The following is a 16,009-nucleotide window of genomic DNA, read 5'->3' as shown; positions in this document are numbered from 1 at the left end:
CCAACATGAGGCTCAAACTCATGACCCCAAGATTTCATATTTAAGCTGGACTGTTTCAAAGTAGTGAGTTAGCCCCAAGGAAGGAGCACATTGTCAGAGGGATCATCTCATTTAATGTCCCAAGAGCCCTGTTATCTTCTTCTAATGGAGGAAACTGAGACTTAAAAGCATCAAGCAACCTGTCCAGAGTGTTACACAATCATAGTTTGAACCCAGGACTTCATGACTCTTAGAGTCTCAATCGTTTTCACTGCATCACAACGGCTCCTTTTACCTAAGCTGGGAGAACTGTAATGATGACCAACACAATAAAAGTTTGGAGCAAAGCTTTTCTTTTTTATTGCAATTATTAGTGAAATTTACACTTCAAACTGAAGCTAAGCAACACTAAAACCATTAATTTTTTTTAAATTAAGGATTAAAAAACAAATACAACACAGAACCCTTCCAATATGCAGAATGCCAGAAAAAAGAGGAGTGGTTCTGTCACGGGACATTTTAGTGACAGTTTGGCTCAGGAAGAATTATGACAATTTCTTTAACATAAAATATATAAGTGACAACTGCTTAAAAAGCATCTTCTTTAAGCTTCTCAACCTCAACCCTAAGGTTTTTCTAGTAATTTTTTGGGGGAAGGTAACTTAACTCAAAGTAGAAAATTTGCTACCAAACTTTAAATACCAAAAGAAGCACTTTTGTTTAAAAACTTTATTTGCCTTCTGCTGAGCATAATTACATATAGTCTTCAAGGAACTAAAATGACAACCAAATCCAAAAGCCTGGCCCCCCAAGTACACAGTGATAGGATTCGGCATTTGGTATTTCTAATTGTACACTTATCACATATATATCGTAGTTTGCTCCCACCTCCGCTTTCCTGTTAATAAAACGTGGCAGTCAAGTTTCATTATCATTCAAGATCTTATCTAGTCCTAAAGAATGTTACAAACTCAGACTCCACTGTTTCAACTGATGTTACTGTGTAACCAAACATTAACAAAGGAAGGTTTATAGATAAACATTTTGAAATTCTGCAGTCTTTATATCGCTACAGTAAATTGTTCTTACTTATGAAAAGCCAACAAAAATTAGAAGGCCAGACCAGGTGTAAGACAGGATGGGGAAGATGAGGAAGGAGGTTTTAGAGTCCATCATTTTACCATGCTGAACCTCGGTATCAGCAGAAATATTTGGCAAGAATAGTTAGTGTGGAAAAGGAGGACGGAGAAAGAGGTTACTCTGATTTTATGTAATAATTCAGTTTCAAAACATACTGATATCAACCCCCAAAAATAGTTCACATCTGCAATACAAATAGGCACACACGGTCAAGATGGTTAAAAAGTAAAATTTAAAAGGCTATTTGTCCATCTGCAGGATATTTGCAGGTGGTCCCACCCTCCCCACATGTCTTGTATTTACATTTGACTTTTCAGAAAAGCCCCTTTAAAAAGAGTGCTATTTCCTCCTCCATTACTTAGGGTTTAAAAAAAGCAGCAATTATCTAAAGTGGGAGCAGTTAGCAATGCTTTAGGGGTGTGCATTTGTGTGTAATATAAATGTTCTCTAGAGTGAGTCGTCAGATTACACTGGAATGGTTATATTACAATTTTAGTCCCCAAAACACTAACGAAACACATTATTTTTTTTCTATATAAATTTAAGTAATACACATAGTGTTATAAACATAGAATATTTATACACACACACACACACACACACACACACACACACACACACAACCATTGCTTCTCACAGCCTATGTATGCATCCATATACTAGTCCACAAGAATGATCTTTACTCACAAGACACAGTAATACTTTTGGGTCCATAACTAAAGAGAAATATTAAAGCGACACATTACAGCAAAAATTGCTTAATTAAAAGTATTCCTGATATATCAATGTTTTTAGCTATCTCACTCAGCAAGGTGGACTTTTGTTCATTTTCCAAGCCTGAATCTCCCCAACTTTCCACTTTCAGTACCTGTAACTCTCATTATCCTATAAAACTAAGATAGATACCACCCATGTTAGTGATGAGTTGGAAAAGTCCAACTGCCACAACAGGAGAGGTCAGCATCTGTTGATTAAAATAAGTGTTGAATGCACCCATACCCTGTGTACCTAAAATGCAGCCTTTTTTTCTTAAAACAAAAAACAACAACAAAAACCAAGCTTGTCTGTTGCAAAAAAAAAAAAAAAAAAAAAAAAAAGCAATTGCTTACACAACCTGTGATGATGTGCCCTTTGTTACTTCCTAGAAACAGGAGCCCCTTTTGTCCAGAAAAATGGGTAAGCCTGTCAAATGTGAAGGTTCTACCAATGATCTGTAAAGATAACTGGGTCAGACACCAACTACAGGCTACCTGATATCACCTGCAGATGCTCAGAACTGAATTAAAATGAAGGAGAAAACTTTTACTATATTTCAGCTTTTACAGATACATGGTGATTGGAAAGCAAGGTTCAACACTGCAAAGTGATGAATGAAATAAGCACACTTTCTTTCTTAAAACCTAACCCCTACTCCAAAAAAAGGTGCCAAAAATCTGACAAGAAACAAAGGGATAACTATCTGGTTGTACATCAGCGTCTGATGCCAACATGTAGCAAAAATGCCTGAAAGCAAAGGCAAAGTTAATTTCTGATTATCTGATAGTTTCACCACATTAATCTAATTCAAAATACAATCGCAGCTGCCATAGCACCACTAAAAGTTTGGTTTTTGAAGTTACGCTTTTACCCAAGATTATTATAAAGAAAAATTTAGCCTGGATATCTGGCAGGGGAGAAACAAACAGGATTATGTTTGTAAGTGAATATCATACCAGGATAAGTCCTAAGTTTCTCTTATGCCTGTTTGATAAAATGATCCATGGTTATTAAAGATACTCATAGAGGCAAACGAAATGAACCCTTCATACAACAATATTCTATGGTCTTGGACTTCTGAATATCGGAGAACTCAAACACTGTCACAAACTTTATCCTATTCTTACAACTTTGTGAGGTAGGTGAGGGCAGGTATTATCACTACTATGTTACAAGGAGAAAGGAGACCTGGAGAGATTGAGGAAATTGCCTAAGGACAGAGCAAGTTAGTGGTAGAGCTCTGACCAAACTCCAAGTCTCTGGCTCATGTTTAGAGCCCTTTCTACTCTAAAAGGCAACACATTTTTCAACAGTCTTTTTCCATTTGTGATCTTCTAAAAAGTTCTTGCATTCGAAAACACCTTATACTTTCTCCTTTATAGCTCAGGCTTAACTAGGAATTGGGTTAAAAAAGGCTTTTTTAAAAATATAGAATTCTGCACACATCAAGAGGCATATGAGAGATATCTATGTAAATGATATGTACATTAAGGGAAAAGAACAGTCTAGTGTTCATCCAATATAATTTTTATATATTTAAGAAGACATGTCAGAATGAAAATCACAAGCATTTTAGAGTTTAAATCAGTCTGGCTCATTCATTAAAACCAGAAGCTACATTAATTTGCCTTAAGAATATGGGGATCTCCGTTACTGAAGGTTGAAACAGTACTTTCAAGAATAATTTTCTTTTATCGCTTTAACATATTTCAGATACACATCCTGTTTACTTTATCACTCTCTAGTTGGCAAAAATTAATTTATGGCTAGAGATAATATCTGCAGCATTAACTAACACTTTCAATCTTAATTTTCACTGAACAGAGTTAGGGTTTCTTCCCATCTGTAAACTGAAGTTACGTTCTAATGATTCTCATTATCTTTTTGCTTTATCCCTCCCCTTTATTTTTAAGAGAGAGAGAGAGAGAGAGAGAGAGAGAGAGAGAGAGAGAGAGTATATGGGAGAGGGTGGGGAGAGAAGAACTACACAATTCATAAATGGCATAAAACATCAATTATGTCACAAAACAGAATGATGGCACTAAAGCAAATCAAAGGATGGTCTGTTTAAAGGAAAAACCTTGTGCTCGCTTCGACAGCACATATACTAAAAAAAGGGAAAAACCTTGGAACCCAAACAAAAAAAAGTGCTCAGATAGTCTCTCAATCAAGCTATAATTTGTGTGTGATCCTCCTTCCCTAAGTATGTTAAAGACTCTATTATTTACTTATAGAATTCTGTAAGAATGACCTTCAAATCCTTTTTCTTTTCTTCCTTTTTTAAAGAGAAGAAAAGGGGGCACCTGGGTGGCTCAGCTGGTTAAGCACCTGACTTTGGCTCAGGTCATGGTTCTTGAGTTCAAGCCCTACATCAGGCTCTGTGCTGACAGCTCGGAACCTGGAGCCTGCTTTGGATTCTGTCTCCCTCTCTCTCTGCCCCTCCCCCATGCACACTCTGTCTCTTTCTCTCAAAAATGAATAAACATAAAAAAAATTTTTTTTTAGAAAGGAGAAAGGTGTTGCACCCTGGGCTAAGAAATGAGAAAGCCCCTGAAAAACATTTGAAGAATCTTTTAGGGACAAACTATTAGAAAATTTCTCTTAGTGCTTACTATTCCTGGTTTTTGAATTAGAGAAAGAGCACATGCACATTTGGAGGGTTGTTGTCAGTAATATGAGAACATACCCTTTCTGTGAACCAGGGAGATATGTGCAATTAATTACCACCGGAGATCCAAATCTGTACCTACCAAAACCAAAGCTTCCTTTTGTTAAGCAACCTGGGCCTAAATTGTATCCACTAACCTAGCTGAACTATGGGAGGTGAGACTTCCCCTTCATCACAATGTATCCATGTTTTCCCCAAAGCTTCTACCAAAAACATTTCCTTTACAGGAAAGGATACCTTGTTTCATTGGTGTTTTCTAAGTAAAGGAGAAAAGCCATATTGGTAGCCAAGCCATAGCTCCATTTAAGGATAAATACTTCACTTAATTTGTTATAATTCAGAAGCAACTTCCAAGACTTCTTTAACTTAACAAGAAGAGATACAGGTTGAGGTCTGGGACAACAGCAGAAAATAAATTTAGGTTACAGAGAACTCTTTCAGGTCTCTTCTGTGAGTTCAAGTCCCTCTTTTACAACGTGGTTGTGAGAACGAAGGCAGATACCACAACAGCTGTAAGGTTTCTAAGGATCCCAGCAAAGAAGCCTTTCCCACATCTCACTACACACACCTCACAATCTCACCAGAGCATTTCTTTACAAAGACCTCCTGTTTCCACAGGTTCTCATAGTAAGGATGGCCATATCTGCAACAATCAGTAGGAAGTCTTTCCTTGTTTGGTTTTTTAAAATATTATTAAAAGGCCAAATTAAGGAATTTTGTTTGTCCTTCCAATTAAAGCATAGAGTAAATGAGGATGGAAAGTTGCACGCATTAAATACCAGAGTAATCTCCCTCTCTAGTATCTGGCCACTGCCTTTAAACTTCAAACACAAAATTATAGTTAATTTTGGGAAATAATAAAACCAAAACCAGGAAAAAAAGTTCTGATGACCAACACACCCATCTGTTTTCTACTCAAATAGGACTGTTCAAGACAGTTCTTTTTTGGGATTAACTATTACTGCACAAGTATTTCTTTCTTAGGAGGTGGACTATAAACCAGGAACAAGTCACCAAGTAACTCCACTGTGGTAATTCAGTACTGATGCCAGGTGCCCTGATTTATAGAGCCAACAGTTAAAAGAGCAAAATAAGCTCTATGTGTCAGGTTCTTATGAGTTTTCAGAAGGGGAAAAAAAAAAAAAAAAAAAAGAAAGAAAGGACTGTTTCTACTCGAGGTTGCCTTAAAAATGTTGGGTCTACAAGAATTACATGCCTGTCAATCTAGGATGATGTTGAAACATAATGAGTAAAACTACTAATATTAAAAGCATAATAAATATTAAGAGGTGGCTTATACTTGCAACAAAAATATATCTTGACTGCTTGAAACATATTTAATTTTTATTTAGTAGCAACAAATTCCTATAATCAGAGTACCAGTCTTCAATTAATACCTGATGTGGGGGTGAAGGAAGTAGCTTAGAATAGTTCATAATTAAAAAAAAAACAACACTACTGTAACTGGCAAAAAATGCAGAAAAAGTGATACGACTAATGTCTCTATGAAATTACATGCTGATTCACTTTAAATTGTGAAATTTTACATAATATAAAAATAACATTTCCCCAATTATAATTACTTGAAACTTTCTCATTTATTCCCTCAGTGGAAAGAACAGATTACAGTACAGCAAAATGTCATACACTAAGCCCTGATAATTTTAAATTTAAAATTTGAGTTTTAAATTCTCAGAGGATGGGATAAAGTTTACTTTTTACCTACAGAAAAATGGCTTACCACACAAATTCACAGTGTAAAAATACTATGGAAGTACTTTACTTGCTTAAGAGAATTCACTCTTTTCTCACGGTTTTGTAAAAAGTTAGTGTGCCAAAACAAATAACCTTGATCTATTTACTAGGAAACTGGAGTGAGCATAACTGTTTGAAATTAATATCCTATAATAAATACTTTTCACTGCCTTCCAATTAATTTGCATTCATAAGCTCTTTTTAGATTTTTAATTAACTGAAATTCTGTATTACTCTGCTGCTATCACTTTTCTACCTAGCCACTTAAATTCTGTTTCTTCACTGATGCTCGGGTTGAATCAGCTTTGAAAGTATGCTAGGGAAAAGATCAAGGTAGCATATCTTTCATATAATATAATTATGGGGGTGGGGAAGGAAATCTCATTTCAAAGTCAATTATCAATGACTTCTGGATCACTTGTTATTTGCTTCCCAGGCTTATAAATATATCATAATCCTAATGCTGGGTGATGTGACCATTTAAATTAGTTTCAATGTAGTTAAAGGTAAAAAAAAGAAACGTAACAATCATTTAATTGACAAGTTGCCCCAAAACGGCAGATCAGGTAAAATAAATCCAATCTGTTAGTGTTAGTTTGCTACCTAAGGGAAAGAAATCTAACTCATAGAAAAGCCCCACCTCCCCCTCCACATTTAGAAATCTGTCTAAAGACTGTCTTTAATGCCCACTATATAAACAACATTAAATATTCTAAGTTAGAAAATAGTGTTAATGGTTTATTGGTAAAAATCCAAATTCTAGACTTTATGGAATTAGTAGTTTTGGTTGGTATATTAACATTCCATCTTAATCTTTGCTAATATCACAAAGAAAGAGGAAAAGCTAGAAATATCTATAAAAATAAAATACCTTAAAACCAACATCTAAGCAAAATATAAAAGTTGCACACAAGTTGCCAATAAATATAAACATCACAATAGAAAAATTAATACTAAAAAAATAAACTCATAATTGCTATTAAGACATTATAAAAAATGAAAAAGTTTAATGTGCATGTATATTTGCAAACAGACACAGTACACTCCAAACAATCGATATAATCTTACTATCATTGTTACATAATGCAGCATACAAGGTTACTGAGGTGTGGTGTTTTTTGTTTTACGTCAATTCTTTTCTGGAGAAATGCTCACCAAATTCACAAGCAAGAACTGGTTAGGTGATCATTTACTGTTGTCTACTAGGAGAGTAAAAAGCCCAGGGGAAAACTGCTTTCTGGTAGATTACTATGTTTCTAGTAAGTATGAATGGTTCATTTTGCTTATTTCCTCCAAAGCCCAATTTTTCATGTTGCATTTCTAATTAACCGGTCATGCCCTTTTAGATGCACTATCATCATATTTCATAGTTGCCCCATGGTAGAAAAAAGAGGGAATCATATATTTCTTGGTGCCTAAAAAAGAAAATTTTCCTAAAGTTAGAGTTATAGTCACTTACTTTTTCTCTTAAACTAATTTCCATGATGACTTGGCTCTCCTTTATATATAAGCAGTCTTCTTTAACAAATATTAATTAGAAAAGGATGCCAAAAGATATTTACAGAAGGGTCAATCTATACTGAAAAAAAAAAAAAAAAAAAAAAGTAGCTATGACATATAGTTCCCTGGCAAGTTACCTTTCCCTTTGGGCACTTGTTACTATACCCATACTCTTGTTAAAAAGTTTAGCAGATTTGCTGTTTTATGCACCTTACAGATTACCTTCAACACAGCTGAGAACTGAAAGGGTTAATTCTATTAAAAATTTATTTTTCAAACTTGCAAAATACATTTGGTGAGCATTTACCTAGATATTTTACTGAATGAAACCTTTACTTGGTTCCTTGGACCAGATTCAGGACAACGAATAACATTATTTATATGAAACTGTCACACTCTTGGAGTTCTAAAATAATTTACCTTTTAAATTTTTAGTCTCGTGCTATTTGAAAAATAAAAATCTACAGCACCATCTTCTGAAAAGGCACTTTCTAAGAACCGCCTTGCTTTAAAAAAAGATTTAACAATTTAACTCAGCATCTACCCTGAAGAACATCTTTGCTTTACTGAGACACTAACATAGATACAACATTAGGTTTTGGTTGCTTCAGACATTGATTTCAAAAAGGAAGGGAGACCAATGGGTGGACAGATTAATTAATAGGATCTTAATTTTGTCACACTCTTTGTTACCTGGTACTTCAACAGGGTTTGCTATTGGTAAATCTCAACCTTCCATACTAAAGTTATTATTTTTCTATCTTCAATCCAAATTAAAATCTTTAGCTTCTCCATACTTTAAGAGCATTAGATTCTTGAGGTTTAATGTACAATGTAAAAATCTAGAGTACTATCTTTGCTGGGTAAAGGAAAATAAAATTCAACTAGCAGTAGGTAATACTAGCACAAGCTTTGACCATTATGTTAGTTAAAAAAAAAAAAATTATTTTGACCGACAGGGAAAATTATAAACTGAAATGTACCATTTTTAAAAGCAGGAAAAAGTCAAAAAATATTTTTTTCCCTTTGAGATATATATGGTGGGGAGGAAGAGGGGGAGAGAGAGAGAGATTTTTTTTCCTCCTGAGAGTCAGCTTACATTTTACTAATCATGGTATTTCTAACAGTCATTGATCAAGAATGTTCTTAGTATAAGCGGGAATTTCTTAAAAAAGATTTTCTGGAGAAAACCCTTACTTTCACATTTCTGAACTAATTTTACACATCAATTCTTGGCTTATTTTTGACTCCTATAGAATCACGAAAGTGCTTTATATGATCAAATGGGAGGGGAATAGGAAAATAAAGACAGACTTTAGAGTCAGGGTTATACCACCACTCAGGGAAGCCTCACTTGATCTATCCATATCTATATCTATAAAGCCTCCCAACTATTATTATTGAAACTTTAAGACATCTAAGAATTCTCAAAAAGAATGCAAAGGATTAAAACTCTGTATGGATAAAAAAGGCAAAATAAAGATGCCAAGCCAATGATGTCTTTTTGCAGCTTGACTGATAACTCCTAAAAGGTAATTTAAGTCGGAAGTTACTGATAGGAACAACCTGTCTTTTAAAAATACTCAATAGGAGAACATCTAAGAGAGATTTAACCAAATATTTAACTCAGGTTTAACGATCCTGAATAAAAATTATACAGAGTTTTCAGTTAAGCTTTTTGGCAAAATATTTCTATCAAGTTTGAAAAAGCAGGACTACAAAATATTCTAAGCTGAATCCAAGTGGCTAGATTCATGGATTTCATAAAAATCACCACCCTTGGCAAATATATATGTTAGCCTCTGAAAACACTCATCAACTTCCTTTACCAACAGTTTCTAATTCCTGGCCTATATAATCCATCTAATTGCTTCAGATCTATTACTGCCACTCTGCTTGTTCACCTCTTCCTTAAACACTGAGATCCTCTGCCAGCCATTTCTACTGAATGGCAACTCAGATTTTATTTCCTTTAAGTCTGTCAGGACTAAGCCTGTCATGCAGTCTGTCAACCTAAAATCCATTACAGAATATACAAGTAAACATTAGGCAGTGGTGGGTCATCAAAGAACCTAGTTTGGAAAACTAGTATAGGTCTTTAGAAGGCTAGGAGTCCCTATTCTAGACAGTAGAGATGAATCTTTATCTAGTGCCTTCCAAAACACCTGGTACATTCCTACTAGAATCCCTTCTAGACTCTTCTAGAAAGAGAAATAAATTAATGGATTACAAACAGGTAGATTTCCATATAAGAACTTTTTTTTTTTTCTGAGAAACTTGTTAAAAGGTAAAATATTAAGAAAAAATAAAGGGCAGCTGTACTTCTGTGAAAATATGCCAAAAACCAGTACTGAGGCGGTTGAGGTACCCTTTTGCAAAACAGCTAAAGTTAAAATCTGCATTTCTAAAACAAAGCGTATCCTGATATTAAATTGAAACTAAAATGGCAGCACCCTTTGTTACCTTATTATTTCATGTTCTTAATCTTATTTAGGAAAAAAGGGTGTGTGTCTTAACACTAGCCTCCAATCCTGCTCATCTCCTTATTGTTTAGTGCAGTAAATGTCAGACTCTACTTAATTAAATAAATATAGCAGCTGTAGTATTATAAATGTATGGTCCTCAATGCCAGTAACCTGATACTGTCATAACATGTATCAGCACTTTACCCAGACACATTTGCCATCCGGAATATACATTAAACTCCCAACTCTTCTTCATATGAAAATCAATTATACCAGTGGCTGGGACTGACATTTTAAAGTAAATCTTATGCATCATAGAAAACAGCAGACCAAAATTTAGCATTCATTATACAGTTTAGTGAGCAAAGGCAGGAACAGAAAGGTCATTGTTGAGTTTCATGACCTTTAAATTCAAAACAATCTTTTTTTTTTTTTTAATAAAAAAAGATCAGGAATTCTACACCAGAGTGCAATAATAATTAAAACAAATTTCAAAAAGTATTTGCCACTTAGTCTTTTATCTTAAAATTCTAAGCACAAGGTTTCTTTTAATTAAGTTTGATATACCAATTTGTTAGTAAGCAAAATAGAAATATACTATACATATTCTTTCAAGTTAACCAACCTTAAACTAGCAATGTTGAAACTGTAAGAAAGAAACCCTAAAAAAGAACTCACTTCAAAGGTAAAGCTTTATATTAAAAAACGTTTTTGTTTTTCCTCAGTAAAAGTCCTTCCAAATAGATTTAAATTACGGGTTTCATTCTACCACATGGAAAACTAAGCAACTGAAAATGAAGTGAAGCACTAAATAGGCAAATGGTATCTTATAGTTCTTCCCTGGGCCCTATAGTTTCCCACATGTCTGTGTAGCTCCCATTGGTAAAGGAAGGTGTTTTACTCATACTGAGCAAGCATATAACAATCAAGGATAAACTATTTTCTTCTCTTGTTCATGTTCCTGACTATATTCAGTGAAATTTTAATGTAAAAAAAAAAAATACATGCTTTATAGGAAATTTTTGGAGGAGAGGGGCAGGGTTGGGAGAAAAAAATGCATATACTATACAAATATTACTTCATGTAAAGAGCTTTGAAACAGTGTTGTAAATTGCATTTCAGACACTTCAGTAATAATAAACATACAAAATACAGTACTTTCTTAGTTTTCTGGCAGAGGAACAAAATATTTCATACCTGTTGGAGGACACGGGCTCAGATTATAGGCTCAAAATACAGTAAATTGGCAATAAGAGTGGATTACAGGTAAGAGAGAAACTAAAGAGCTAATCCATTTGATATCATGTGCAGATGGAATTCTGAAAGGTTTAAAATGCCCACTGGAAACAATCTGTAGTATCTACACTCTGAACCAGTGCAAAAAAAAAAAAAAAAAAAAAAAAATTAAAATGCAATTTTCATGAGTTACAAAGTGCTAAGCTCCCCTGAATCCAATGTTACTGATGAACTTGATTTTGACAGCTCTATAATATTTTCAATACCTTAAAACAAAATCAATAAAACAGAAGTTTTGTAAAACCTTTTCCATATTTCAGTGATTTAACTCATTTAAAATGATCAGTCCTAACCTCCTTTGCCACCATAACCCTAATTTTAAAAGGAAAGTTACACTGGTGATAAATTGGCAAAAAATGTTTTAAAAATATCATTTTACATTTTCCTAATTAATTTTAGTAAATGAAAATGGGCACCTAACCAGTATGATTGTTCAATAAACATGATCTATTTTCAAAATATTAAATGTCTTCTAAATCTTAAGTTATTCACTGTCATTTTTTAAAAAGTAGGCTCCACACCTGAAGTGGCACTTGAACTCATGATCCTGAGATCAAAAGTTACATGCTCCACCAACTAAGCCCCTATTCACTGTCATTTCTTAAATCTAAGTTCAACTCTATCTCTAATATTTAAGATCAGACTCATTTAGGAAATTTAACTTCCTTCATTTTCATTAGGATTTTTAAAAGACATTCTTTAAACTTGAAAAATTACAAAACTTTCCTTCTGAAATTAAGGCTGTATTACTTTGCCCTTTTAAAATTATGGAGGTGCCTGTTTCTCCCACTATCTGTGGTAAAGAAATCAAACAGACACACCTTTCCTTTAAAACTGCTTATTGCACTAAAAGACAGCAAAACAAGTTGTCAGTTCTTAAAATAAACATGATTACATTTCTATAAAAGATGTTGCCAATACAGTTCTCTAATTATTAAAGCACTATCCTAATAAATATAAAAGGAAGCTGTACTTCAAAACATACATATATGTGTGTATATATATATATATATATATATATATACACATACATATATATATAAGCATGTGTATATATATATATATGAAAATCACATTAAGGTATGAGAGGCAACAAGTAAACTAGCAAAAAAAAACAAAAACAAAAACAAACAAAAAAACAAAAACAAAAAACCCTCAGCAACCCCTTCTCTCTCTCCACCCAATTTCAGAGGCCTCAACCCTAAAGAGTTTCAATCATTTAAAATATTTGCCCTTTATGAAAGCTGTAAGGGATTTTCATGTATAACCCATAGCAACAGAAGGCTTTAGAATACATATCAGTTATAGAGAAATTTCTGAGTTACAACTTCTGACAAAGTTTTATATTTATAGCAGCTTTAACAAACTAAAGAAAAATAATAGTTTAAGATTGCTACTGCTTATATACACATTGCACAAATGGCAAATGTTAAGTTCAGAGCAGGAGTGGGCAGACACTCTCATAGAAACTTCATATATATATACGTATATATATACACACACACACACACACACACATATACATACATATACATGTGTGTGTATATATATAATAATTTTGTTTAAGAAAGCAATATCAAGAGTTGAGGACTTAGAATTGTGTATGAGACAAGAGACAGGAGTAGGGTGTGCAAAATAAAAATAAAACTCTAGTTTGCCATGCTTCATATCCAAATGAACCAGATACATGAACATCTGAATGTCACTGGTAGCATCAGGAAAAAAAAATGTAGGTGATGAAGGCGAGGGAGGTAGAGAGAAATCAAAGTGGTGGTGGGAGGATGATAAAAGGGAAAGAAAGTTTCCCGATGGAATGAACTATAAAATACACACACAGACACATATATATCTACTGTCAGTGTAGATCCAGATATATATGCATATGAAGTATACATGTATATATTTAAAATATACACAGATACCTTTCACAAGAATACACGAATGCACATTAATTTTTTTGCACACATAATTGTGAACAATCACTTTGATTATTCATGTAAGGTGTGTGTGTTTTTTTTTTTAAACCGTCATTTACTTTTTCTGTACTTTTTTTGCAAAGATAGTTGTGCTGCCAAGCAACTTGAGGTAAAGGCATTAAAAGGGTTAGACTACAAGAAAGTGAAAACAAAACAATGGCGATACTTCCTAAGGAGACCGCACAAAAAAGCAGTTGGCTGGTTTCATATTGCATAATGGTGCTGTGTTCCTTGATGAAGTAAACAATCTTCCTTATATTAACATAAAAATCAGACCCTGGTCCCCACACAGTGTTGGTTGCTGTATGGCTGGAGGCATTCCCACTCAACTGACTCCACTGGAAACATACGCTCTATGTCGATGCATCTTTCAATTCTTCCTCTCAGAGAATATTCTTGGACTTTTTAAGCAAAGTACATTGTGCGTAAGGTATCTTGGTGAATCTGTACAGCCTTGGCAAGAGCTTGTGGATCTCGTCCATTGCTCTGTCCTGAAACATGACTTCCTTCAGCACTGTTAAGAGAAGTGGCAATGAACACAAAAACAAACCCTATTCTGATGTAGTAATTTTAGAAAATATTACTCATAGAAAATTTCAAAACTATTTATATTAAAAAAAGAGAGGCTGGCATTATGAAGATTTCTATCACCCAGCTTCAATGATTATTAACCCAAGGCCAATTTTGTTTTACTTCTCTCACCTCCCCAGGATTGTTTAGAAGCAAATCTCAGACATCCCATCATTTTGTCTATTAGTAATGATCTCTCCCTTGAATTAATCTGGTAAAGCAACTAAATCACTATACCATTCTAATACTAATAAGCCTAAAATGCACATTTTAATGGAGCCCTTACCTTGGGTAGTCAGTTCTGCCTATTGTTCCTTTTCATATGGACCACTGAGTCCTCTAACAGCTTGTGGCAGAGAGGCACATACATGGAAACACTTAAAAGAAATTTTGCAAGAAAAGCCTAACATGCTGACCCATACTTGGTTTTGGGTGAGAATCTGTATTTGTTGTGCTTTTATACTACCTGTCATGTTCTTTGTCCACGAGATGGTATCTGGCTCTGAACGCTACCAGGTGAGCATAATACGCTGGTGCAGGTATAGAAACAGATCTTGTACAGCGCACGTAAGTGTGGCAGAGCTGGTAAGTCAGCAGCTGAAGTTCATCTGCAGTAAAGCAGTTATCGTCCCATAAAACATGATAGTGTGAGGGACGGCTGGTACCCTGTAGAGAAGGCAGTGGCATGTTCTGTTGGTTTTTAAACATTTAAATAAATGCTCATCACAGACCAAGTTATATTAAAAAACCAGCTTTGCACATTAGTAAAATAAAACATACTTTACTTAATTGATTCTGGGTACATAGCCAAACGAAATGAAAGCAGAGACTCAAACAGATATCTGCACACCCTTGTTCAAAGTAGTAGTATCCACAATAGCCTACAGGCAGAAGCAACTCAAGTATCCAATGATGGGAGAATGGATAGAAGGTGGTATATATATACAATGGACTATTATTCAGGCTTATAAAGAAAAGTCTAACACATGGATGAACCTTGATGACATATGCTAAATGAAATAAACCAGTCACAAAAGGACAAATACTGTATGATCCATTCATATGAGGTAACTGGAGAAGTCAAATTCAGAGAGACAGAAAGTACAGTGGTGGCTGCCAGTGGCCAGGGGTGTGGTGGGGAAGGGGAATGGGGAGTTAAGTGTTTGATGGGTATAGAGTGTCAAGGAAGATGAAAAAGTTCTGGAGATAGACGGTCTTATGGCTGCACACAATGTGAACGTGCTTAATGTGACAGACTGTACACTTAGAAGTAGTTAAAATGGTAAGTTGTATGTTGTATAATTTTACTATAATAAAAAACCCAGAACATTTAGTTGAGTTCCTCTGTAATAGTTACTATGTTAGATACTGCAGATTCAAAGAAAAACAAAGTCAAAGGTTTCCTTTCTTTTGGAAAACATAATTTAGTAGAGGAGTTAATGGCATCTATAATTTTAAAAAAACTAACAAAAGCTATAGTACTATTGGCACTTAGTCCTGTATGAGAATACCAAAGGAAGTAATTATAGGGCTAAGCCATGGTTCTTCACCAAGGGGAAGGGGAGAGAGGGAGATTTTGTCATTTTTGGGCAGCCAGTGTGAGAAGACGCCAGAAAGAGTCAACAGCCTTACCAAAAGCACAGGGGGAATGGCTAATAGACCTGTGTGAGCAGAGTATGGTGCACAAGGGAAAAAAGATGAAGTCTGAAAATAAAGTTTGGAATCAGATTCAATGACATGCCTCAGAATTTGGACTTCTACCTGTAGGCAGCAGGGAAAGTACTGCATGTTGGGTTTTTTGGTTGTTTTTTAAACAAGAGAGACTTTAGTTGGGATGAGACTGGGGTTTTATTAAAGTAATAGCAATAACATGGAGCCTGGATTAGGAATAGGAAGACTGGAGC

General features: G+C 34.5%; 1 protein-coding gene across 1 annotated transcript in view; it reads right to left on the bottom strand.

The window, feature by feature from the left end:
* Nucleotides 1-315: 315 nt before the first annotated feature.
* LOC122480275 (protein argonaute-3) overlaps nt 316-16,009 on the bottom strand; it is a 128,759-nt gene continuing 113,065 nt past the window's right edge. The window contains exons 18-19 of the mRNA XM_043574476.1: nt 14,572-14,771; nt 316-14,049 (exon numbers count right to left, since the gene is read on the bottom strand). Of these exons, the coding sequence (XP_043430411.1) occupies nt 13,941-14,049; nt 14,572-14,771 (309 nt within the window). The 3' untranslated portion in view covers nt 316-13,940. The remainder of the gene's footprint in view (nt 14,050-14,571; nt 14,772-16,009) is intronic.

Source organism: Prionailurus bengalensis, chromosome C1 (assembly GCF_016509475.1).
Source record: "Prionailurus bengalensis isolate Pbe53 chromosome C1, Fcat_Pben_1.1_paternal_pri, whole genome shotgun sequence".
Classification (NCBI taxonomy): Eukaryota; Metazoa; Chordata; class Mammalia; order Carnivora; family Felidae; genus Prionailurus; species Prionailurus bengalensis.
The sequence above is the reverse complement of the archived record's forward strand: the minus strand, read 5'-3'. Positions and strand labels throughout refer to the sequence as shown.